Source organism: Hyperoodon ampullatus, assembly GCF_949752795.1.
Source record: "Hyperoodon ampullatus genome assembly, chromosome: X".
In the NCBI taxonomy this organism is placed as follows: Eukaryota; Metazoa; Chordata; class Mammalia; order Artiodactyla; family Ziphiidae; genus Hyperoodon; species Hyperoodon ampullatus.
In genome coordinates this window covers 86,694,109-86,717,795 of record NC_136913.1, presented here as the reverse complement: position 1 = coordinate 86,717,795, position 23,687 = coordinate 86,694,109, and the positions used below count along the sequence as shown (strand labels likewise).

At 40.3% G+C, this 23,687-nt stretch overlaps 1 protein-coding gene across 3 annotated transcripts in view; it reads left to right on the top strand.

Annotated features, from left to right (window-relative positions):
• Nucleotides 1–23,388, top strand: part of PCDH19 (protocadherin 19) — a gene marked incomplete at both ends in the record, with an annotated part of 106,456 nt that extends 83,068 nt beyond the window's left edge. For all 3 annotated transcript variants that reach the window (XM_079727945.1, XM_079727944.1, XM_079727943.1), the window contains one exon: nt 22,799–23,388. In XM_079727945.1, the coding sequence (XP_079584071.1) occupies nt 22,799–23,388 (590 nt within the window). The remainder of the gene's footprint in view (nt 1–22,798) is intronic.
• Between the last annotated feature and the right edge of the window lie 299 nt (nt 23,389–23,687).

Here is a 23,687-nt window from a genome sequence, read left to right as displayed (position 1 = left end):
CTCTGTGAAGGGGAGAGCAGACTCACCTATACTCTCAAGGGCCAGAATGGCTAGAAACTGTGCCTCACTAAGGTAGTGCCAGTCTCTCCACTAGAAGTAGTTTTTCAGTGTAGTCACACAGTGAATTGTTTTCTGACATGAATGGTTGTGTTTCCTGTTATTACTGCTTTTCCTACTGGACTGAACTTGTATTGGCTGCTGCTTACTTACTAGCAGACATAAAGCCTCACACCTGTGGGATGCTGCAGGAAGGAGAGTTTTCTTTCCTGGTCGCCATTACCCCAGTGCTGGGAATTTAATACATGCTTTTATTCTTCTTTAGATAAACAGGATTAAATCTAGAATGAAGCAGGGAGCAGTCTTAAGCAGTCTGCATTTTGCATGATTTTCAGGGTCTGCACAGTTCCAGCTGTGTAAACATGATTGAAGAACTTAGGTATTATCTAATAGAGGAGGATTGCAATTTGGGAGAGGCCCACCATGGCTGGGCTGGAGCCAGACATTCTTCTACCCACTCTAGTCCACACCCTGTGAGGTTGGCTTGCTCAGCTCCTACAGTCAGAAGTGAAGATGGGACAGCTGGTGTTAATTATATTGTCTTATAGCTTCTTATCAGTAGGGGATGAAAACTAGGCAAAGGTTAGGAAAATCTAAAGACACATCCTCAAATATGTTCCAGTTATGGTGCTAGGAAACAAAGAAATGGAAGATGTTGGACAAAATAAGGAACCCTCAAAAATGAAATATGACAGTGAAAAGAAAATGTCTAGTGAAATTGTAGCTACATTTATATTCAGTTTGATTCTCTCCATGTTCACTGGAAGCAAAGGCAGAAGAATATTGCCTTTGGAAAGGACTGATTTGTTCTGATATCTGGACTCAATTTTATTCCTGAGATTTGTTTAAATAATGACTAGCTCAATAATGCTGAAGACTTTTAATATATGATCACTATTATTGTGAAAGGAACTGTGGTTTCCCCATAGCAAATACAAATATTATGGATTATCCAATTTTTCCATCCCCACCCTCCACCCACGATTATGTACAAAGTTGGCTCTGCTCAGTTCAATAGAGTCTGGGATCTAGTAATTGTTCTATCCCTATAAAGAGGCACATGGACCTACATATTCCTGAGCCCCAAGGTATGGGCTTTCTGAAGAGATGCCAGGTTTCCATGCCTTGGATTTTCCAGGTCATTCTTGGAGGAGGGTCAATGATAGTTAACACAAGGCAGTTGGCTTTCCTCTGGATATGAATGTCAGGATATGGTCCTGATCAAGGAAGAAAATAAAGCACTACCCTTTAAATGCACTGGGATGCTGTTGCATTTAGGGATAACTCAGTTAGATTCACTCCTGATACAACTAGCTATTGAAAAACTGTTTTCCTGAGCAGCTCACTTCGAAGTAGTGTCTCTGAGATGGAGTATTCTTTTATAGGATGGGAAGCCTCTGGTTTGAGAAGAAAAGATAATTTGATAGAGCACTGAGTTTGAATCATATGGGAAGTGTTCAAGAATAGAAAGGGAAGGAAAATTCAATAAATTAACATTTGATGCAATATTAGGATATTAGGGAAATAAGAGACCCACTAGAGAGTTCTAGGCTATAACGTATACACATGCATTCCTTTGTTCACTAGCTGTGGGAGTCTGAAGAGGCAGAAACAGGCCTCCAGACTAGCAGCAGGGCATATGAGAACCCCTACATCTTCCATCATATTTAACCAGGGATGGGAGGTGTAATCCTGTCAGTACTGTGCATGTGGTGCCCTTGGAACTCGAGACTGGGATGCCTATTAGTGTTATGCTGAATGCTGTAATTGTAGCATGGGCAGAGCATCCCATAAAACTTAGCTCCTGGATACTTGTCTGAATCATTAGGTATGAGAATTATGGGTGCCATAATAGCACTGGAATTCCTGAAACTAAAAAGGAAACACATTTGGCTTGTACTTCATCTACAGTCACTTACACTTAAGCTATTGATAGTTGATTGGGATCTGTAGACTGCTGGGCTTGTGCCTTGGGACTTCTAAGCATATTTGATGGGTGGAGCAGACAGGGAGACTAGATTTTGGCAAGCTGTAGTTCCCCTTAGTCAGGCTGACTATATCTGACACTAGAGATTCCAATTCACCAAGATGAAGCTTACCACTTCTCTAGGCCTTGGCTGAGGGCCCAATGATACTAACGTGAAGGACAGGAGAGGGCCAGTGTTAAATTAGACTGCGTTTCCAGTGAGCAAATAGTTGAGTGGTTTACTGAATACCCTTCTGATTTTTTTTGGCAGACATAAAATTCACGGCAACTTTTTTAGAATTTGAGGGAATTGTAAGTCTTAAAATTTTATTTTACAATAAATGTTAACCATTCACTCTCCTAATAGGGAAATGTGGGCTCTTTTATAGGGTGTGCAGACTATGTAGTTGTACAGATAATATTCCTCTCCTCAAGTTTTTCTTGTAAGGGGTTTTGGTAACATATCCGGCTAAGGAATTTCCAGACACAGCTGTTTCTAATATTCGGAGGGGCCCCCACAGAACCATCAGGCTTACTCTGAAGGTTCCTTGGTGGGAAGTGGGAAATGTCCCAGGGAACAGGCCTTTTTCATATTGGTGGATTTTCTGTCAGAGATTTGGCCACTGCTGTTATTTCTGATTGCCTCCCTGTAGCTTCCCTGGAGGTGTGAGTTTCTAGGCAGAAAGATTTGATGTGATGAGGAAAGGCTACAAAGCTAAAGGAAGAGAAATGAAGTCTGAGCAGAATGGTAAGACAAGAGGATATTTTGGGCAGGGCAGAGATGTGTTGAATACTATGGAATGGAGGCAAAGGAAATGAGATGAGAAAAGAGGAATGAGAATTAATTCATGAGAGCACTTATTATTTATAAGTGGGAATAAAAGATCCATTGAACTCCAGGGGAACCTTCCTTTATGCAATGCCTGTGAATATGTTAGAAATTTTGTGAAGGCAATTCCATCTTAAATGCAATGGGGGAACCGACAACCTACCTTGGAATATTCTATCTGGTGCATAATCAATCTACTCTTTCCCTGCCTTGGACAGTCTTTGGGGTGTGGTCAGAAGAAAGTAAATAGAACAGATGAAAGATTTCCTCTCAGGACAGTTCAAGAGCTTCCTTAAACAAAGGCGAGATGTCAACGTCCCCTTTTACTCTCCAAACAACCTTTCTGAGAACCATCTTGGCAATTCTCTGGCTTCCACACAGTTCCTAAGTAATTTCTGAAACACTTAGGTACCCTGATTAGTTTTACTTTTGAAAATAAAACTTGGTTTGTGTTTAAAAAATGAATCATCTGGACAGTCTGTATCTAGTTGGGTGGTGCAGAAGAAAGGCGAGCTCTTGTATCAATCTTTATTCCCTCTGTAAACACAGATGACCAGAAGGGAAGGCTGTTATTAATGGTAATGCAGACCAGAAAAACGGCTATTATTTTCAGTCTGTTGAACAGTACAAAAATGCTTCTCAAGCACTGTGTTCACATGTTTCTTTTTATTAGCCATCACACAAGGAATTAGACTCATTTCAAACCGTTCGTTTTCCCACTCTTGTCTCCGTAAAATCATTACTCATGAGTGGTTTCTTTGTTGAAATACCGCTGACCTCCCATATTGGAATGGATAACAGGGTGTTAAACATATAAACCTTTCAGTTTGCATAAACTCTGGAAGAAGGGGGACAAAGATTCCTCAGGAGAATAAAACCATGTGTCAATGTCTTTGTTACTGTCCTATAAGTATCTCATCCAGGAAGCTATGTCAGCATTACAATTCTGTGTTGTGTGTGTATGTGTGTGTGATTAGTAACAGCAGAGAGCTCATTGATTGCCAGCAGGAGGTTTTAAAATATAATTCTGCATCTGACCCGTTCTTTTCTCCTTTCCAACCCTTTTCTAAACCCTTCCCCCAATCCAGGACTTTTAGGATAGTTAAAAGAATTGTGTCACATCTTCATATGTGAGCAGATGATGATCCTTAGCTCTTCAGCTAGTCACCATTTGCATTTTGCCAAAGCTGATTATTTTATCTGCAGTTTTAATAACAAGCTAGATTATTTGCTATTCACTAACTGAGGGAAGCAAAGAAAAAAAAAGATTGCAAAGTGGAATTAAGGGGATAAGAAAGCTCTAGGGCCAAAGAAGTCTTTTTCTTTCATTATTTCAATTTACTTTTAGAATATTTTTATGCTAGAGTCCAACATCTTATATTAAACAAGTCTACACCCTCCTTCTCTATAACTGCCAAATTGGAATCTCAGAGAATAGAAATCATGCAGGCTTGAATGAAGCATCAAATTCTCTACTCCCAGTGCTGTCTTGTTTTCTGAACATAGAACTAGACTCCTTAGGGCTTCTTAAGCCACAGCATGGCATTCCTTCATTAGCCCCATGTTTCACAGACCCAGTCATGAAAGACTGGCATTTTAACCAACAAGGGGCAAATGCAATAAAATTGGAGTTCAAAAGAGGCAATGTTTTGGAAAAACAGATTATTCCAAGGGTGTAAAGATACATGATCTGTACAAAATGGACAGAGCATTTAAATTTACCAGATTGGTTTTTAGTAACCTTTTGATTTGTTCCATTTGATTTTTTCCAGCTTTATTGAGATATGATTGATATGTAATGCTCCATTGTTTTAACTTGTGAATGGAGATGAGTATTCAGGATTATGAGGACTGGTAGGGGTGCTGGTGAGTGTGTGTGTGTCCGTGATAGTGTTTTTATGGCCATAATTTAGGATTACTACGCATCAGCTCTTACATAGATTTTTCTAGAGCCATGTCAGAATGTCTGAACTCAGGTCATCTCAACCGAAAAGCTTCTGCTACTTCTGTATTCAGAGTTCAAGCCAACTCAGAAAAAGCCCTCACAGCTGTGGCCCAAAGAGTTTCTAAGACTTCCTCAATGCTTCAGATGGAGCAGCCATTCTTTCTTTCCAAGTAGAGTTGGACAAGCTGAAGGTCAGGGGGTCATACTGGAACCACCATGTGCTAAAGGTGTAAAGGATTTTTTTCTTCCTAAAATGAGCAGCAGGACTAGCATCTCATGCTTTCAAATGATCAAGCTTCCTCAAAGAATATATTAATTGGCCTTGCTTCTGAATTTGTCTAATTGCTTTTGAGGCAACACCCTGAAAAATACAGCTTGTTTTCTCCTACTAGTATGATTAAGTGGACAACTGGAAAAATAATAATTCTAAGTAATTCTAAGGAAAAGAGCAAAAGAATAAAATTGAGCATTGTCCGTGAAAGATGGATAATGACAAATAAACATAGAAGGTGGCGTTTGATCCCTTCAATTTTGGTATTCATTATGCATAGCTATGATTCATAAATTACAGCACAAATGTTAGGCCTGCACCTCAGTGACATATTTGCATTTATTTTCAGTTGATTTCTACCTGGTTTTGCAAACAAGGATTTAATGATTTTGGTTATTTCTCACTCTCCCTCTGCTGCTATTTTGTCTTTTTCATATACTGGCTTCTATCCCTTTCACACTATCACCATCATCCATCTCACTCCCCCGTCCAAGATTCATTCTCTCTCTCTCTGCCTCTCTCTCTCTCTAATGTTTTAGGAAAAAAGATTTCTAACATGGAAAAGTGATATTTGAATAGATTCCCCTAAGGCAATCAATTTACTTTTAATTTGTCTGGAACGAAGCTTTTCTTTGTTGCTATGTGGAAGGATTGAAACTGCTGTAAAATTTATTAGCTTGCAGGAAGATATTTGAAATGAATATTTTTTAATGATCGTGCTGTTTGCTGTACCCAGAAGCAGTGTCATTGCAATTACAGTATTCCAGATGGTTACTGAAGTTATGCTGAAATATCAAGATAATGCTAGACTTTTCTATGAGGCTTTTGTTGGTAATGAATAGTCCAACCTAGGGTAGTTAATAGATATTAATCCCTCTGACACTCTTATTTGCTTCCAGTGACTAGTTCTAGTGATTCTTACCTATCTGATGACATGACACACACTGTCTTTTTGAATCATTGCAAGAAACAGTGATTGGTTTACTGAACACTTTATTTTTCAAATGGGAAGGAAGTGATTGGAGAATTACTAATGTTGTTTCTTAGCTTCCCCACCCAGTAACAAGAACATTTTGGCAGTCGAGAATCTTTAAAGAATTTAGAAGTTACAGCTGCAACATTTTTCATTGACTCATGTATAGCATTGCCTGTTCCACAAAACTGAATGTCCTGGGACTTGACTGAAGGAGGTGTCAGTTCCTGTTAAGAAGAACACCAGCTGCTGGGTGCCTTTTTTTCCCCACCAACATTAAATTTTCACTCAAAAAGGGAAGGTTTTTTTCTTGGCTAACATGCCCTGCGCCTCCTGCTTTCCGTACCAGCCTTATTTGTGACATCCTCACTATGTATAATGTCCAATACCCAGAAACTTATGACCAGCATAAAAGTGGCTTTTTTCTCATGCTAATGATGTGTCAGCAATTTCCTTAGTTTCAAGGAAAGAGTGAAACTAAGTTGGCGATAACATTAAGTTCAGTGCTACTTGCAAGCATCATCTAAAGGCTCTGTCTTCACAGCGGCATAACTACCTGTAGAATGTGTGAAACGGTCTGTCTGTTTTTCATCTACACAAAATTAAACAGCTGTTTCGAACTCTTCACGGAAGTGATGAGGTGTTGTAGGTGTCCAATGGATGTAGGCTAAAGGACTTAATTCTGTGGACATTGTAGAATGAAACTCTCTTTTATCAGAGTTGCAGTATCTCAATGTTCCTCCTTTGGGGGAATAGTTCAGTGGCCTTCTGTGACACCTCATAGTTTACTTGTAAAGCTTTTTCAAATGGCATAGTAGCACCTCTATGAAGTCCAGAACTTTGTCAGATAATTTGCTCCACCACAGAAGCCAAAATACAAAGATTCTAGTCTAGCCAATCTCTGCTTATCTCAGTCACTGTCAGCGCCTCCTATTTCTCAGTCTCAATTTTCCAGGCAGCCCCAGCTTCATTTCTTTACTTTCTTTCATTTCTTCATTTCTTTACTCCCCATGCATCAGCACAAATGATTTATACTTATACATATCTTGAAATCTCTTCTTTATGGATTGAATTGAATTGAGCCCCAGTACAAAAATGAAAACTCCAGGAACTATTGTGATTGCCCAAATTGCAACTTAGATTGTATGACTGTACATGCTATACTCTCATCTATCATAAATATTAAATTCTCAACCACTTATACTTTAATATGTTTTAACTTTATCTCTTCGACCAGCTCAGCACTGAAGATTCCATTGAAGATAATTCAATTGCTTTGCATTCTGGAAGGGGCATCTTTTTAATCTATTTTCGTGTTGCACCAGGAGTAAGTGAATTTCAGGTGCATAGACCGTGAATGAGGGGAGAGATCTTTGTGCCATTTGGCATCACAGAGGCCAAATATCGGGTGGCACTTGCTGACTGACGCTGATCTGTCAAATTGTCTAGGACAAGGTTGGGATTCACCAGTCTTTTCAGCCATCCTCTTTATTGCAAGCTAAAACTAAACTTCACAGAATTCTTGCTGTTTAACTAGTTAGCCATCCTGAAAATGCCAACCTATGCTGATCAGGGCTGACTTTTCTCTCTGTCTGTCTCCTCTCTTTTGGCAACATACCTTTGGCAGTCTCAGGAATGCTGTTCCTATATCCTATCCCCCACCTTGACTTTCCTGAGGTATCTCTGCCTCCAGACATTTCTAGTCTTTCTTACCCCCATCAAGCTCTCCTCTCCTGGTACTCTTTACCCAGGGCTTTGCTCTATGACCAAAGGAAATCTGTTGATATCAGTTTGATAGTGGATCCTCTTATTTTAACAGGGACTTTTAATACCTGTATCCAGATGAATGAAAAATGTGGGAATTTCTCGCCATATTACAAGGGCTGGTTTTTGTATACTTCTTCTATGGCATCTGTCAAATAATACCACATAAGCGTTTTGAATGCCAATCACAGTTTTGGCATCTTACCCCTTCTGCATGTTGTCTGCCTGGCCATAGTGCTGTAGGTAGGGCTGCTAACTAGCAGGAGGCTAGGGAACAGGAGAACAGAAAGAAGGAGAAACCAAAATGGCAGAAGATGCTGTAAGAAAGAGAAGAAGACAGTGAGAGATAAGGAGCTGTTTGTAGTGTACATAATTTGTGATTTACTTCTTGTCACACTGGAATGGCTGCAGGATAGCTTGGTGTCATTGGTTCACGAGTCTCTAGAAATGTTCCAGCCTTCACTGGTGCACTCTTGAATATTTTACTAATGGAACTCCATCTTTACTTGCTGATACTTTGGGTCCTTTAGGAAGTGAGTATAAACTCCTCCAAGAATTACAGCTGGAAGAGGGGAAGGCTTTGGGAAGTTGTGATTTTGCAAAGTCCCGAGCCCTTATTGAATTTTTGCTAGATGCTCAAATGGTATCTAAATACCCAAAATAAGCTTAGCCCTTAATATGTCAATCAGATCAAAACTAAGATGGAATATCTGAAGCCTAGATAGTGCTTCCTGCTCTCTTTCCTTTCTTCCCTCCCTCCCTTTTCCACTGAGCCCATTGCTACTCGTTTGCATTGTTAAGTTACAGATAACGGATGGATGTTCTTTCTCCTGACTCTTTGCAGGCCTTAAAATGCTTTAAAGAATTATTTCCAGGATAATTCTTTCCTTTGGTAATTCCCAGGCATATTTGACTTGAGCAGTAATCTCTCGATGGGTATTTAAATTAGTTTTGCCAGGAAGAGTCAGCATCTGCGGTGGGTATTTGGACAACAGATTAATTTCATAAAACAGACACTTCTGCTTATTGTGTTGTTAACTTATGAGTACAGGCCCCATTAACTATTGTTAGAATTGAAAACTCCAAGGTGGGCTTCCCTGGTGGAGCAGTGGTTGGGAGTCCGCCTGCCGATGCAGGGGGCACGGGTTCGTGCCCCGGACCGGGAAGATCGCCGTGGAGCGGCTGGGTCCGTGAGCCATGGCCGCTGAGCCTGCGCGTCCGGGGCCTGTGCTCCGCAACGGGAGAGGCAGCAACAGTGAGAGGCCCGCGTACCGCAAAAAAAAAAAAAAAAATACAAAAGAAAACCTCCAAGGTACATGGCAAATGTATTTTCAAGTGTACATCAGAGCATAATAGATCTCTTTAAGATCTGTATATAGTGTGCAGGAAACCACTCAGAGGCCAAGATGACGTTTGACTTCAATGTTTCTCAAGTGTTCTTTTACTTTATTGCCTTCAACAAAGCTACATAGTTTTCTTTGCAGGTTTCCTTAGTGTTTCTACTAAATAGAATATACTAGTTATTTCCACTTTTAGGAGTTGTATTAGTGGCACAGTATCTGGTGTGTTGACCAAGATTCTTTGTTCTCTTGCCATCACTTTTTTGGGTACCTTTTTCATTCAGTTAAATTAAACTGTTATTGAGTACCTGCTTTCTGCTGGGCCCTTTGCTAGGTTCTGTGGGCATGGGAGGGAACAAAACAGATATAATCTTTGCTCATTTAGAGTTTACAAGCTGGCATTGAATATAGATATTAAACCAGTAACTACAAGTATGATGCGTGCTATATAGGAGGTGGTATGGGACCTACCTTAATCTAAGGAATCAGGCAAGGATTCCCTGAGGAAGTTACATTTAAGTTGAGATTAAGGGATAATGTATCAGATATGAATAGTGTTCAACTGCTGGTAATAAACATCCCCTTCCCTCACTAAGGGAAAGAAATCAGTGAATGAAATAAGAGAGAAGCTTAGTTTTCCTCTTATTTAAAAAAAGTTCATGTCTAGTGAGGTAGGTTTACAATATCTTCAGTATCCCAAAGTCCTTATATTTTTTTACTCTGCTATTCATAGGACAAAGGTCCCCCAGTTAAGTCAGCTCACCTCTTTTAAGGAGATTTCTTTTTTTTTTTTTTTTTTTGCGGTACGTGGGCCTCTCACTGTTGTGGCCTCTCCCGTTGCGGAGCACAGGCTCCGGACGCGCAGGCTCAGCGGCCGTGGCTCACAGGCCCAGCCTCTCTGCGGCATGTGGGATCTTCCGAGACCGGGGCACGAACCCACGTCCCCCTCATCGGCAGGCAGACTCTCAACCACTGCGCCACCAGGGAAGCCCAAGGAGATTTCTTGACATCCTACCTCCATAACATTGACCCACTCTTAGTTACATGGCCACTCCTATCTATAAAGAAGACTAGAAAATGTCATTTTTTAGCTGGCACATTGCTAGTCCTAACAGAAGTGGGGTTCTGTTTCTAAATGATTCACTTTGTTATAAAGCAGAAACTAATAACACCATTGTAAAGCAATTATACTCCAATAAATATGTTAAAAAATAGATATGGATGTTTGGTAGGCAGTTTTTTATGTCTGCTTCAGATGAGTAGGAGTTAGCTAAGTCAAGAGGGGATACTTCTCAACAGTTATGTTTTATTGATTAGGTGCATGTGATCAATTTTAACAGCATTTAACCCCTTCATAATCTTTGCCACAATCCCTTCTATTGTATCTTACAAAAAATAGCCCCACTTTGGTCTTAGATTATTTTGTTTATGGGGTGACGCAGGGTAAGCTAAGTGGATATATATGAGTACAATCCAGGAAGCTTTTCTGATTTACACATCACTTGTTTCTAAGTTATGTTACTGCTGCTACTTAGAAGTAGCTAACTACTTGAGCTCTCAGGAACTAGAACTCATTTTAACTTTCCCTTTCTGCCTCATTGATTGCAGATCACTTCTGAGGAGGTAACACATTGCTCTTGTAATTCTTACCTTAAACTATTTTAGTGTTGGAGTTTTGTCTCTGATCATTGGGATCTTTGAGTTAATACACCAAAAACTCTGAATCATGGTAAAGAACTGCCAACATTATTGAACACATCCATTGTGGCTGAACATCTATACAAACCCAACAGAGCCTCTCAACCCTTCTATTCCACCAAGACTTTGAAAGTTTTAGCAAAGCCTGAGATGGTGTTTTCATCATTTACTTTTTTTACTTTGGTTGGGACCTTGGGTAGGCTCTTTCTAGTGTGTGGAAGCATATTGTTTGCCCACATCTGAAGAGACAGCAGTTTCACGTCCTGAGGAGGGTAGTAATTGCTGCAAAAAGTTTTGCTATTATCTGCACAAAGTAACATATTCTCTTCTTTTTCTATTTGAATTACTTCCTTATCCATCATGACTTAGGCGTTGCAGCCTCTTATGCCTCCCATGTTCTCATAAGACTGATGCGTTTAGATTTATTTATTTTTCTTTTGGCCAGAGGTTTTGGGAATCTCTTACCAAAGTCCCTAATGACGGATTGTGACCAAAAATATATTTATTACTACCTAGATTGAAGAAGCTTTATTTTTTCTCCATATTTTATTTATTTTTTTGTCTAAAATAATCTGATCTGTTTTGAACTAAGGAGTTCCATGACCTCAAAATTTGTGTCCTCTTCCAAACTTATGCACTCTCTTCATTTATTTATTTATTTGCAAATCCTAGGAACAAGTTCAGAAGCAGGGAAAACCAATTTGCAAATTCATCATTCACCCCTAATCATGTGTGTATTTGAATTACAGACACCTGCTTTTATTCATCTGTACATGTTAGTGTGTTTAAATTTCCACAACTCTGTGTGGATTTTAGTCTTAACATTTTGCTTTGCCTAGGCTCAGGGTAATACTTTCAGAGAAAGATGTAGCAAGGTATAGAGTCACAGATAGGCTCATAAGAGGAATCTTAGCTGGGAAACTAGTGAATTGTTAGCTTACCTCTATTTCAGCTGGAGCCAGCATCTTGACAGTTAATTTGTGACAGTACAAGATGGTTCCTGTCTAGTTGCATAGCTCCATCCCCAGCCACAGAACTACATGATGGCAGGCATATAATCTCTAACAGTTCTAGGCAATTCCACAAGTCGTCTCTTTGCTTTTTTACATCTGGTTTGTTGTCATTGCTGTTCTTAAGGGAGTTTGTATTGTGACGTTCTAACTTTTGTTTTTTTTTAACATCTTTATTGGAGTATAATTGTTTTACAGTGTTGTGTTAGTTTCTGCTGTATAACAAAGTGAATCAGCTTTATGTACACATATATCCCCATATCTCCTCCCTCTTGTGTCTCCCTCCCACCCTCCCTATCCCACCCCTCTAGGTGGTCACAAAGCACCGAGCTGATCTCCCTGTGCTACGGGGCTGCTTCTCACTAGCTATCTATTTTACATTTGGTAGTGTATATATGTCCATGCCACTCTCTCACTTTGTCCCAGTTTACCCTTCCCCCTCCCCGTGTCCTCAACTCCATTCTCTACATCTGCATCTTTATTCCCACCCTGCCCCTAGGTCCTTCAGAACCTTCTTTATTTTAGATGCATATATATGTGTTAGCATACGGTATTTGTTTTTCTCTTTCTGACTTACTTCACTCTATATGACAGACTCTAGGTCCATTCACCTCACTACAAATAACTCAATCTTGTTTCTTTTTATGGCTGACTAATATTTTATTGTACATATGTGCCACATCTACTTCATCCATTCACCTGTCACTGGACACTTAGGTTGTTTCCATGTCCTGGTTATTGTAAAAAGCTGCACTGAACATTGGGGTACATGACTCTTTTTGAATTATGGTATTCTCAGGGTATATGCCCAGTAGTGGGATTGCTGGGTAGTATGCTAGTTCTATTTTTAGATTTCAAGGAACATCCACACTGTTCTCCATAGTGGCTGTATCAATTTATTTTCCCACCAACAGTGTAAGAGGGTTCCCTTTTCTCCACACCATCTCCAGCATTTATTGTTTGTACATTTTTTGATGATAGCCATTCTGACTTATGTGAGATGATACCTCATTGTAGTTTTGATTTGCATTTCTCTAATGATTAGTGATGTTGAGCATCCTTTCTTGTGTTTGTTGGCAATCTGTCTATCTTCTTTGGAGAAATGTCTGTTTAGGTCTTCTGCCCATTTTTGGATTGGGTTGTTTGTTTTTCTGATATTGAGCTGCATTAGCAGCTTGTATATTTTGGAGATTAATCCTTTGTCAGTTGCTTCATTTGCAAATATTTTCTCCCATTCTGAGGGTTGTCTTTTTGTCTTGTTTATGGTTTCCTTTGCTGTACAAAAGATTTGAAGTTTCATTAGGTCCCATTTGTTTATATTTGTTTTTATTTCCCTTTATCTAGGAGGTGGGTCAAGAAGTATCTTGCTGTGAGTTATGTCATAGAGTGGTCTGCCTATGTTTTCCTCTAAGAGATTTATAGTGTCTGGCCTTATATTTAGGACTTTAATCCATTTTGAGTTTATTTTTGTATATGGTGTTAGTGAGTGTTCTAATTTCATTCTTTTACATGTAGCTGTCCAGTTTTCCCAGCAACACTTGTTGAAGAGGCTGTCTTTTCTCCACTGTATATTCCTGCCTCCTTTATCAAAGTTAAGGTGACCATATGTGCATGGGTTTATCACTGGGCCTTCTATCCTCTTCCATTGATCTATATTTCTGTTTCAGTGCCAGTATCATACTGTCTTGATTACTGTAGCTTTGTGGCATAGTCTGAAGACAGGGAGACTGATACCTCCAGCTCCATTTTTCTTTCTCAAGATTGCTTTGGTTATTCGGGGTCTTTTGTGTTTCCATACAAATTGTGAGATTTTTTGCTCTAGTTCTGTGAAAAGTGCCAGTGGTAGTTTGATAGGGATTGCTCTGAATCTGTAGATTGCTTTGGGTAGTATCGTCATTTTCACAATGTTGATTCTTCCAATCCAAGAACATGGTATATCTCTCCATCTATTTGTATCATCTTTAATTTGTTTCATCAGTGTCTCATAATTTTCTGCATACAGGTCTTTTGTCTCCTTTGGTAGGTTTTTTCCTAGATATTTTATTCTTTTTCTTGCAGTGGTAAATAGGAGTGTTTTCTTAACTTCACTTTCAGATTTCTCATCATTAATGTATAGGAATGTGAGAGATTTCTGTGCATTAATTTTGTATCCTGCTACTTTACCAAATTCATTGATTAGCTCTAGTCGTTTTCTGGTAGCATCTATAGGATTCTATGTATGAATCATGTCATCTGCAAACAGTGACAGCTTTACTTCTTTTCTGATTTGGATTCCTTTTCTTTCTTTTTCTTCTCTGATTCCTGTGGCTAAAACTTCCAAAACAGTGTTGAATAATAGTGGTGAAAGTGGGCAACCTTGTTTTTTTCCTGATCTTAGTGGCAATGGTTTCAGTTATTCACCATTGAGGACGATGTTGGCTGTGAGTTCATCATATATGGCCTTTATTATGTTGAGGAAAGTTCCCTCTATGCCTACTTTCTGGAGGTTTTTTATCATAAATGTGTGTTGAATTTTGTCGAAAGCTCTCTGTGCATTTTTGAGATGATCATATGGTTTTTCTCCTTCAATTTGTTGATATGGTGTATCACATTGATTGATTTTCATATATTGAAGAATCCTTGCATTCCTGGAATAAACCCCATTTGATCATGGTGTATGATCCTTTTAATGTGCTGTTAGATTCCCTTTGCTTGTATTTTATTGAGGATTTTTGCATCTATGTTCATAAGTGATATTGGCCTGTACTTTTCTTTCTTTGTGACATCTTTTTCTGGTTTTAGTATCAGGGTGATGTTGTCCTCGTAGAATGAGTTTGGGAGTGTTCCTCCCTCTGCTATATTTTGGAGGACTTTGAGAAGGATAGTTGTTAGGTCTTCTCTAAATGTTTTATAGAATATTCCTGTGAAACCATCTGGTCCTGGGCTTTTGTTTGTTGGAAGGTTTTTAATCACAGTTTCAAATTTAGTGCTTGTGATTGGTCTGTTTATATTTTCTATTTCTTCCTGGTTCAGTCTCATAAGGTTGTGGTTTTCTAAGAATGTGTCCATTTTATTGGCATATAGTTGCTTGTAGTAATCTCTCATGATCCTCTGTACTTCTGCAGTGTCAGTTGTTACTTCTTTTTCATTTCTAATTCTGCTGATTTGTGTCTTCTCCCTTTTTTTCTTGATGAGCCTGGCTAATGGCTTATCAATTTTGTTTATCTTCTCAAAGAATCAGCTTTTATCTTTATTGATCTTTGTTATCATTTCCTTCATTTGTTTTTCATTTATTTCTGATCTGATCTTTATGATTTCTTTCCTTCTGCTAACTTTGGGGTTTTTTTGTTCTTCTTTCTCTAATTGCTTTAGGTGTAATGTTAGGTTGTTTATTTGTGATGTTTCTTCTTTCTTGAGGTAAGATTGTATTGCTATAAACTTCCCTCTTAGAACAGCTTTTGTTGCCTCCCATAGGTTTTGAATTGTTGTGTTTTCATTGTCATTTATTTCTACGTATGTTTTGATTTCCTCTTTGATTTCTTCAGTGATCTCTTGGTTATTAAGTAGTGAATTGTTTAGCCTCCATGTGTTTGTATTTTTTTTTTTTTTTTTTTTTTTTTGTGGTACGCGGGCCTCTCACTGTTGTGGCCTCTCCCGTTGCGGAGCACAGGCTCCGGATGCGCAGGCTCAGCAGCCATGGCTCACGGGCCCAGCCGCTCCGCGGCATATGGGATCCTCCCAGACCGGGGCACGAACCCGTATCCCCTGCATCGGCAGGCGGACTCTCAACCACTGCGCCACCAGGGAGGCCCTTTGTGTTTGTATTTTTTACAGATGTTTTCCTGTAATTGATATCTAGTCTCATAGTGTTGTAGTCAGAAAAGATACTTGATACAATTTCAATTTTCTTAAATTTACCAAGGCTTGATTTGTGACCCAAGATATGAACTATCCTGGAGAGTGTTCCATTAACACTTGAGAAAAAAGTGTATTCTGTTGTTTTGGGATGGAATGTCCTATAAATATCAATTAAGTCCATCTTGTTTAACGTGTCATTTAAAGCTTGTATTTCGTTTTTTAGTTTCATTTTGGATGATCTGTCCATTGGTAAATGTGGGATGTTGTAGTCCCCTACTGTGATTGTTTTACTGTCGATTTCCCTTTTTATGGCTGTTAGCATTTGCCTTATGTATTGAGGTGCTCCCATGCTGGGTGCATAAATACTTACAATTCGTATATCTTCTTCTTGGATTGATCCCTTGATCATTATGTAGTGTCCTTCTTTGTCTCTTGTAATAGTCTTTGTTTTAAAGTCTATTTTGTTTGATATGATAATTGCTACTCCTGCTTGCTTTTGATTTTCATTTGCATGGAATATATTTTTCTATCCCATCATTTTCAGTCTGTATGTGTCCCGAGGTCTGAAGTGGTTCTCTTGTAAACAGCATATATACGGGTCTTGTTTTTGTATCAAATGTTGGTGTGTTTAATACTGTCCCAGAGGTCTCTGAAACTGTCCTCAATTGTTTTCATTCTTTTTTCTTTATTCTGCTCTGTGGTAATTATTTCCACTGTTTTATCTTCCAGGTCACTTATCTGTTCTTCTGCCTCAGTTATTCTGCTATTGATTCTTTCTACAGAATTTTTAATTTCATTTATTATGTTGTTCATCATTGTTTGTTTGCTCTTTCATTCTTCTAGGTCCTTGTTAAATGTTTCTTGTATTTTATCCATTGTATTTCCAAAATTTTGGATCATCTGTACTATCATTCCTCTGAATTCTTTTTCACGTAGACTCCCTGTTTCCTCTTCATTTCTTTGTTCTGTTGGGTTTTTAGCTTGCTCCATCATCTGCTGTGAATTTCTCTGTCTTTTCTTTTTGCTTAACTTACTGTGTTTGTGGTTTCCTTTTCACAGGCTGCAGGTTTGTAGTTCCCGTTGATTTTGCTCTCTGCCCCCAGTGGGTAAGGTTGGTTCCATGGGCTGTGTAGCCTTCCTGACAGAGGGGACTGGTGCCTGTGTTCTGGTGGATGAGGCTGAATCTTGTCTTTCTGGTGGGCAGGACCATGTCCGGTGGTGCATTTTAGGGTTTCTGTGACCTTATGATTTTAGGCAGCCTCTCTGCTTATGGGTGGAGTTGTGTTCCTGTCTTGCTAGTTTTTTGGCATAGGGTGTCCAGCACTGTAGCTTGCTGGTCGTTGATTGGAGCTGGGTCTTAATGCTGAGATGGAGATCTCTGGGAGAGTTTTCACTGTTTGATATTCCGTGGGGCTGGGAGGTCTCTGGTGGAGCAATGTCCTGAACTCTGCTCTTCCACCTTAGAGGCTCAGGCCTGACAGCCAGCTGGAGCACCAAGACCTTGTCAGCCACACGGCTCAGAATAAAAGGGAGAAAAGGGAAGAAAGAAAGAAAGAAAGAAAGAAAGAGAGAGAGAGAGAGAGGGAGTGAGAGAGAACTAAGGAAAATACAGTAAAGTTATTAAAATAAAAAATTAAATTAAAAAATTTAAAAAGTAATAAAAAAAGAAAGAAGAGAGCAACCAAGCCAATAAACAGTCCCACCAATGATAACAAGTGCTAAAAACTATACTAAAAAAAATCCAAATCAAAACAAACCCAACCAACAAAAACTGGACAGAGATAACCCTAGGGCTAATGGTAAAAGCAAAGCTATACAGACAAATTCACACCAGGAAGCATACACATACACACCCACAAAAAGAGGAAAAGGAAAACACACACATATATATATATATATAAATCAAAAAAAAGGAAGAGAGCAACCAAATCAATAAACAAATCTACCAATGATAATAAGCTCTAAATACTAAACTAAGATAAACATAAAACCAGATACAAATTAGATGCAGAATGCAAACCCCAAATTTACAGTTGTTCCCAAAGTCCACCGTGTCAATTTTGGGATGACTCGTTGTCTCTTTAGGTATTCTACAGATGCATGGTACATCAAGTTGATTGTAGGGATTTAATCCGCTGCTCCTGAGGCTGTTGGGAGGAATTTCCCTTTCTCTTCTTTGTTCGCAGAGCTCCTGGGGTTCAGCTTTGGATTTGGCCCCAGCTCTGTGTGTAGGTCGCCTGAGGGCGTCTGTTCTTTGCCCAGACAGGACGGGGTTAGAGGAGCAGCTGATTAGGGGGCTCTGGCTCACTCCGGCCGGGGGGAGTGAGGGGTATGGAATGTGGGGCGAGCCTGAGGTGGCAGAGGCCGGCGTGACATTGCACCAGCCTGAGGTGTGCCGTGTGTTCTCCCGAGGAAGTTGTCCCTGGATCATGGGACTGTGGTGGTGGTGGGCTGCACAGGCTCCCCAGAAGGGGGGTGTGGATAGTGACCTGTGCTCGCATACAGGCTTCTTGGTGGCTGCAGCAGCAGCCTTAGCACTCATGCCCGTCTCTCGTGTCTGCGCCGATAGCTGCAGCTCGCGCCTGTCTCTTGAGCTCATTTAGGCGGTGCTCTGAATCCCCTCTCCTCGCACACCCTGAAACAATGGTCTCTTGCTTCTTAGGCAGGTCCAGACATTTTCCCAGACTCCCTCCCGGCTAGCTGTGGTGCTCTAGCCTCCTTCAGGCTGTGTTCACACAGCCAACCCCAGTCCTCTCCCTGGGATCTGACCTCTGAAGCCTGAGCCTCAGCTCCCAGCCGTCACCTTCCCCAGCGGGTGAACAGACAAGCCTCTCGGGCTGGTGAGTGCTGGTGGGCACTGATCCTCTGTGCGGGAATCTCTCTGCTTTGCCTTCTGCACCCCTGTTGCTGTGCTCTCCTCCGTGGCTCTGAAGCTTCCCCCCGCCCACCTCCCTTCCCACCCCCCCGTCTCTGCCAGTGAAGGGCCTTCCTAGTGTGTGGAAACACTTCCTCCTTCACAGCTCCCTCCCAGAGGTGCAGGTCCTATCCCTATTCTTTTGTCTCTGTTTTTCCTTTTTTATTTTGCCCTACACAGGTACATGGGGAGTTTCTTGCATTTTGGGAAGTCTGAGGTCTTCTGCCAGCATTTAGTAGGTGTTCTGTAGGAGTTGTTCCACATGTAGATATATTTTTGATGTATTTGTGTGGAGGAAGGTGATCTCCATGTCTTAGTCCTCCGCTGTCTTGAAGTTTCCCCCTCTCACTTTTAAAGCACACTTAATTTCCTTACTAAACTGAAGTTTTGATTTTTAAAGGTAATTCATCTGCATTGCATTTATCAATGTAGGTTACCTTGGGCTGGGAAGACATTCTTTCTCTCCATTTATATTCTCCATATTTTCTTTCATATTTCATATGTCTATAAACACTAAAGCTAGGTTAGATTTTGTTTCAATAGTATGGACATAAATGTCACTGAGTGTTGTTTGATACTAAAATGATAAGCAGCAAGTCACTGCCCTTGGTAAGGATTTAAGGAAATAAAGAGATCAGATCTAAACCAGGAGTGAGACATTGTGAGTAAATGAGTCTTTCAGATTCAAGTCTTCACTTGCATGGGGTAAGAGCAGTGTACCTAATATGTACACATAATTAACCGAAGAAAATTGCATATTATTCTAGCTCCCAAAGGGCTGAGGTGGGCTTAGTGAGATTGGTGTGTAGGCTTAGACCGATTACATTCCTAGGGGTGCTGAGTGAGTTTACCTTTTTCTCTTCCCAGAGAGTGATCTATTCACTTAGGCAGTGGGTAAGCTGAAAGCAAGCACTGTCTTTGCAGAGATGCTTCTGAGATGACTGAGTTCCCTGCCCTGGTCTTTGTCAATTCATAAGATATTAGAGGTATCTTCCTCTGGGGTCTCTGCCCTCTGTGTATGCTGGGGATCCAGGTCTCCTTATGCTGTTCATTTGAAGCAGCCTACCATAGGGAAGGAACACTGTATGTGGATTTGGGGTGACACATGAATGGCGTTCTCTTAATGAATTGTGTTGAGAAAAGAACTACCTCTTCAAATTTTAAGATAGCTACTTGAAACTAAAAACTTAAAAGAAACTTAAGAGAGCTTTATGTTGAGCCTATTGAGAAGATTCTACTAGATTGTCATTCATCACTGTTCTGCTCTGGGAGTATGAGCAAGTGACCTGTAATATCAGTCTGAAGGTCAGCTGGGATTTCCTCTTCATAGCTGGTCATATGGCTGTGGTTCCATGGCTCAAAGGTTAAGGTCTCTATGCCTCTGTGCCTTAAATTGTGGACAAAAAGGACAGGGATCCCACAGCCTTCCAGACATTTCTTTTCTTTTCTTTCTTTTTCTGACTTCCAGGGAGCTCACTCAGAGTTATAGAAATAGAAGTTAGTTATTGAACTGTTCCCCCACTTGCACCTCCTTACTCCCCACCTCCAAACACACACTCAAACTAATTCTTTAGAGCTATTACTTAGAGGGTTATGAGATAAGCCTCAGAGGAAATGTTGAGGAAGAAGCATCTTTTGGGGAAACTCTGAAGGTGTGAATTCTGTCCTACTGGAGGGATACTGGGGTCTCCTGGGGAAAGCACTAGATTTGGATGAAATTGAATGTGGGTGGACCATCTATAGACTCTTCCACTCATAATGTTTGGGTCTACACAAAGTGTTTCCCAAGTATATCCCAACATGTTTCCCGTACTTTCATACTTTCTGCCTCCCAGGATCATATGTGTATTTAAAAAAAAATATTTGTTGGAGTATATTTGCTTTACAATGTTGTGTTAGTTTCTACTGTACAGCAAAGTGAATCAGCTATACGTATACATATATCCCCTCTTTTTTGGATTTCCTTCCCATTTAGGTCACCACAGAGCATTGAGTAGAGTTCCCTGTGCTATACAGTAGGTTCTCATTAGGTTATCTATTTTATACATAGTATCAATAATGTTTACATGTCAGTCCCGATCTCCCAATTTGTCCCACCCCCCTTTCCCCTTTAGTATCCATATGTTTGTTCTCTACATCTGTGTCTCTATTTTTGCTTTGTAAATAAGATCGTCTATACCAATTTTTTTCAGATTCCACATATATGCGTTAATATACAATACTTGTTTTTCTCTTTCTGACTTACTTCACTCTCTAAGAACATATATGTTTTGAATAATGATAACTTATCAGATGGCAACACTGAGAGTTTTCAGGGAAGAGGCAGAGAAAGGGCTTTTGACAAACCCTCATTTTGCAGAGGTGGCCAGGCAACCCTGACATGGAACTGTGCTGGAGATTGCAGAAACATTGTCCTGTGTATGGGGAAGGCACTTATCTTTCTGGTGATAATGCTCATTTGCTATTTGGTTGCACCTCTGCAAAATTCTGAAAGTTTCATTCTTCAGTACTGAAAGGGGGCTTAAAATGGCTATCTTAAAGATAAGTCGGCAAATTGTGTCCAGGTACATTGAAGGAGGTCTTACCTTTGGTTGGCCTTTTCATACTTTAGACTAGGTTAAAGGCCATTTCCAGAGTTGTGTTGAAATCTGGACTCAGCCTGGATTAGGCCTTAACGTTTAGCTACTTCTAACACTTTTCTCCAAATGATGAAGTATACACCCAATTCAACCATTATTTCTTGAGCCCCCTCCCAAATGCCCCTTTACCAAAATAACTTTCGATGATTGAGGCAGAGCAGTGCCTCTTTGCTCTGTCATTTACTCTTAAAAAAAATCAAGAAACAGACTAAAACACAGAAATACAATTGTATAAGGAAGGTGTGTTATATATAGACTAATATCAGGCGAGGCCCTGAATTGCAGACTTCTTCCTGCAAAAAAAAAAGCAGTCACAGCGCATATTTATAACTTTTTTTTGACATCTACTTTTTTTGTCCTTGCCATCTCTTGTGGTCTCCCCACCTCCTCCGATCCTGCCCCAAGGATTTCTATAAATGTTAAGCTGCTAATATATATTTTTTAAGCTGCTAGTATTTTGATGCATTGTGCAATGTTATGAAAATTTTCATTAGGTCATCCCCATGCAAGAATGTAACAAGTATAAATTGATCTGGAAAACTAGAGCTGTAAACCAGACATTAACAGTTTTCCAGTGGACAGGTAGACATTAACCCTGGGTCCATGCTTTAGTGAAGCCCCTGTAGAAAGCCTTTCTGAGAGCCAAATTAAAACCTTAACTCTAAATGAACTGATATGAAAAGAGCAAAACATGTCTTACCAATAATTATGAATTCTATTTGCTGAGATCTTCTATGATAGGGTTAAAGTAATCCATGAAGGAATTATTTTAAGAAATATGACCCTATTGAAACTGCAGATAAGAAAGATAAGGAGAGATGGCTAGTTGGGTATAATTAAATTATGTTCAATCTATGAGTGATGTGTGCATAAGGCCAATTGCACCTTCTGGGTCACATGTAAGGAAAAGATCTCAATATATTCCTTCTGATGGGAAATGAAATTATGTAAATGATTTAGTGAGGAGATTGGCTGGTGGGACTGGTGGTCAAAAAGAAGTGACGTGATTGGGTTTTCAAAGAAAGCATGTTACTAATCTAAAATTAAGCATTGCATATCATTAATAGGTAGGGTGGGAATGTGGTTGACAGTGCTACTGCTCAAAAACAGGGCCAAGACTTCTCAGATATACTGACTGTTGGATTCCCTGCTCTGCCTCTGCTCCCTCTTCTGATGGTACCAGTTTCAAACACATTTGATTTTTAACAGGAGTTGTTGATAAAAATGCTGACTCTCAGCACCTTTACAGTCAGGATAAACTTCTTAAAAATATATTTTTTCATCACACTGTGTTTCCCTTTAGGTTTTTAGTTTTGTCAGCAGTGGGAACAGCAACAAAAATAAAAATAAAAAAGGAGGGGAGAGTATTGAGGGGGAGATCTGCAGCTTTTTAAAAATCCAATTCTTCACACTTGTCCCAAAAGGCAATAAAGGACTATCTAAAAGCATCATTTCCCAAAAGGGCCTGTGGGTACCTAAGAAACCAGAACACTGGGGACTAACAATGATTCCTGGGAAAAGCTGATGAAATTGACATTTTATTTTCTCCAAACAGATCAGAATGAAGGATTTCATTGCAGGGAAGAATGCCGGATTCTTGGCCACTCTGACAGGTGCTGGATGCCCCGGAACCCCATTCCCACCCGCTCCAAGTCCCCTGAGCATGTGAGGAACATCATTGCACTATCCATTGAAGCTACTGCTGCCGATGTTGAAGCTTATGATGACTGCGGCCCCACCAAGCGGACTTTCGCAACCTTTGGAAAGGATGTCAGCAACCACCCAGCTGAGGAGAGGCCCACCCTGAAAGGCAGGAGGACTGTTGATGTGACCATCTGCAGCCCCAAAGTCAACGGTGCTATCCGGGAGGCAGGCAATGGCTGTGAGGCTATTAGCCCTGTCACCTCCCCTCTGCACCTCAAGAGCCCTCTGCCTACTAAGCCTTCTGTGTCTTACACCGTTGCCCTGGCGCCCCCGGCCCGTGATCTGGAGCAGTATGTCAACAATGGCCCTTCTCGTCCCTCTGAAGCTGAACCCCGTGGAGCTGATGGCGAGAAAGTCGTGCATGAGGTCAACCCTATTCTGAAGGAAGGTCAAGACAAAGAGTCTCCTGGCGTGAAGCGTCTGAAGGATATCGTTCTCTAAATCAGTCTTGGGGAAGAAGAGAGAGAAACCATGCTGGCTAGCAAAGAAGCAGGACCTGATCGTTTTAATTGCTCACCAATGGTTGGTTCTTGAGCGGCTGTATTTCAGAGCTTTTCCTAAATGTATTGTTTATAAGTGACTATCATTCTGTGACAATCCCTCTCGTTTCAACAGGCAGCAGGGGTGTTCCGTTGGAGCAAATTAGCTTTGGCTTGAGTTGTTCATGGGGGCCTTGATGTTGGGGAAACAGAGACAAATTCAGTTGTGAAAAGTATTATGTATTAAGTGTTTGGATTTAT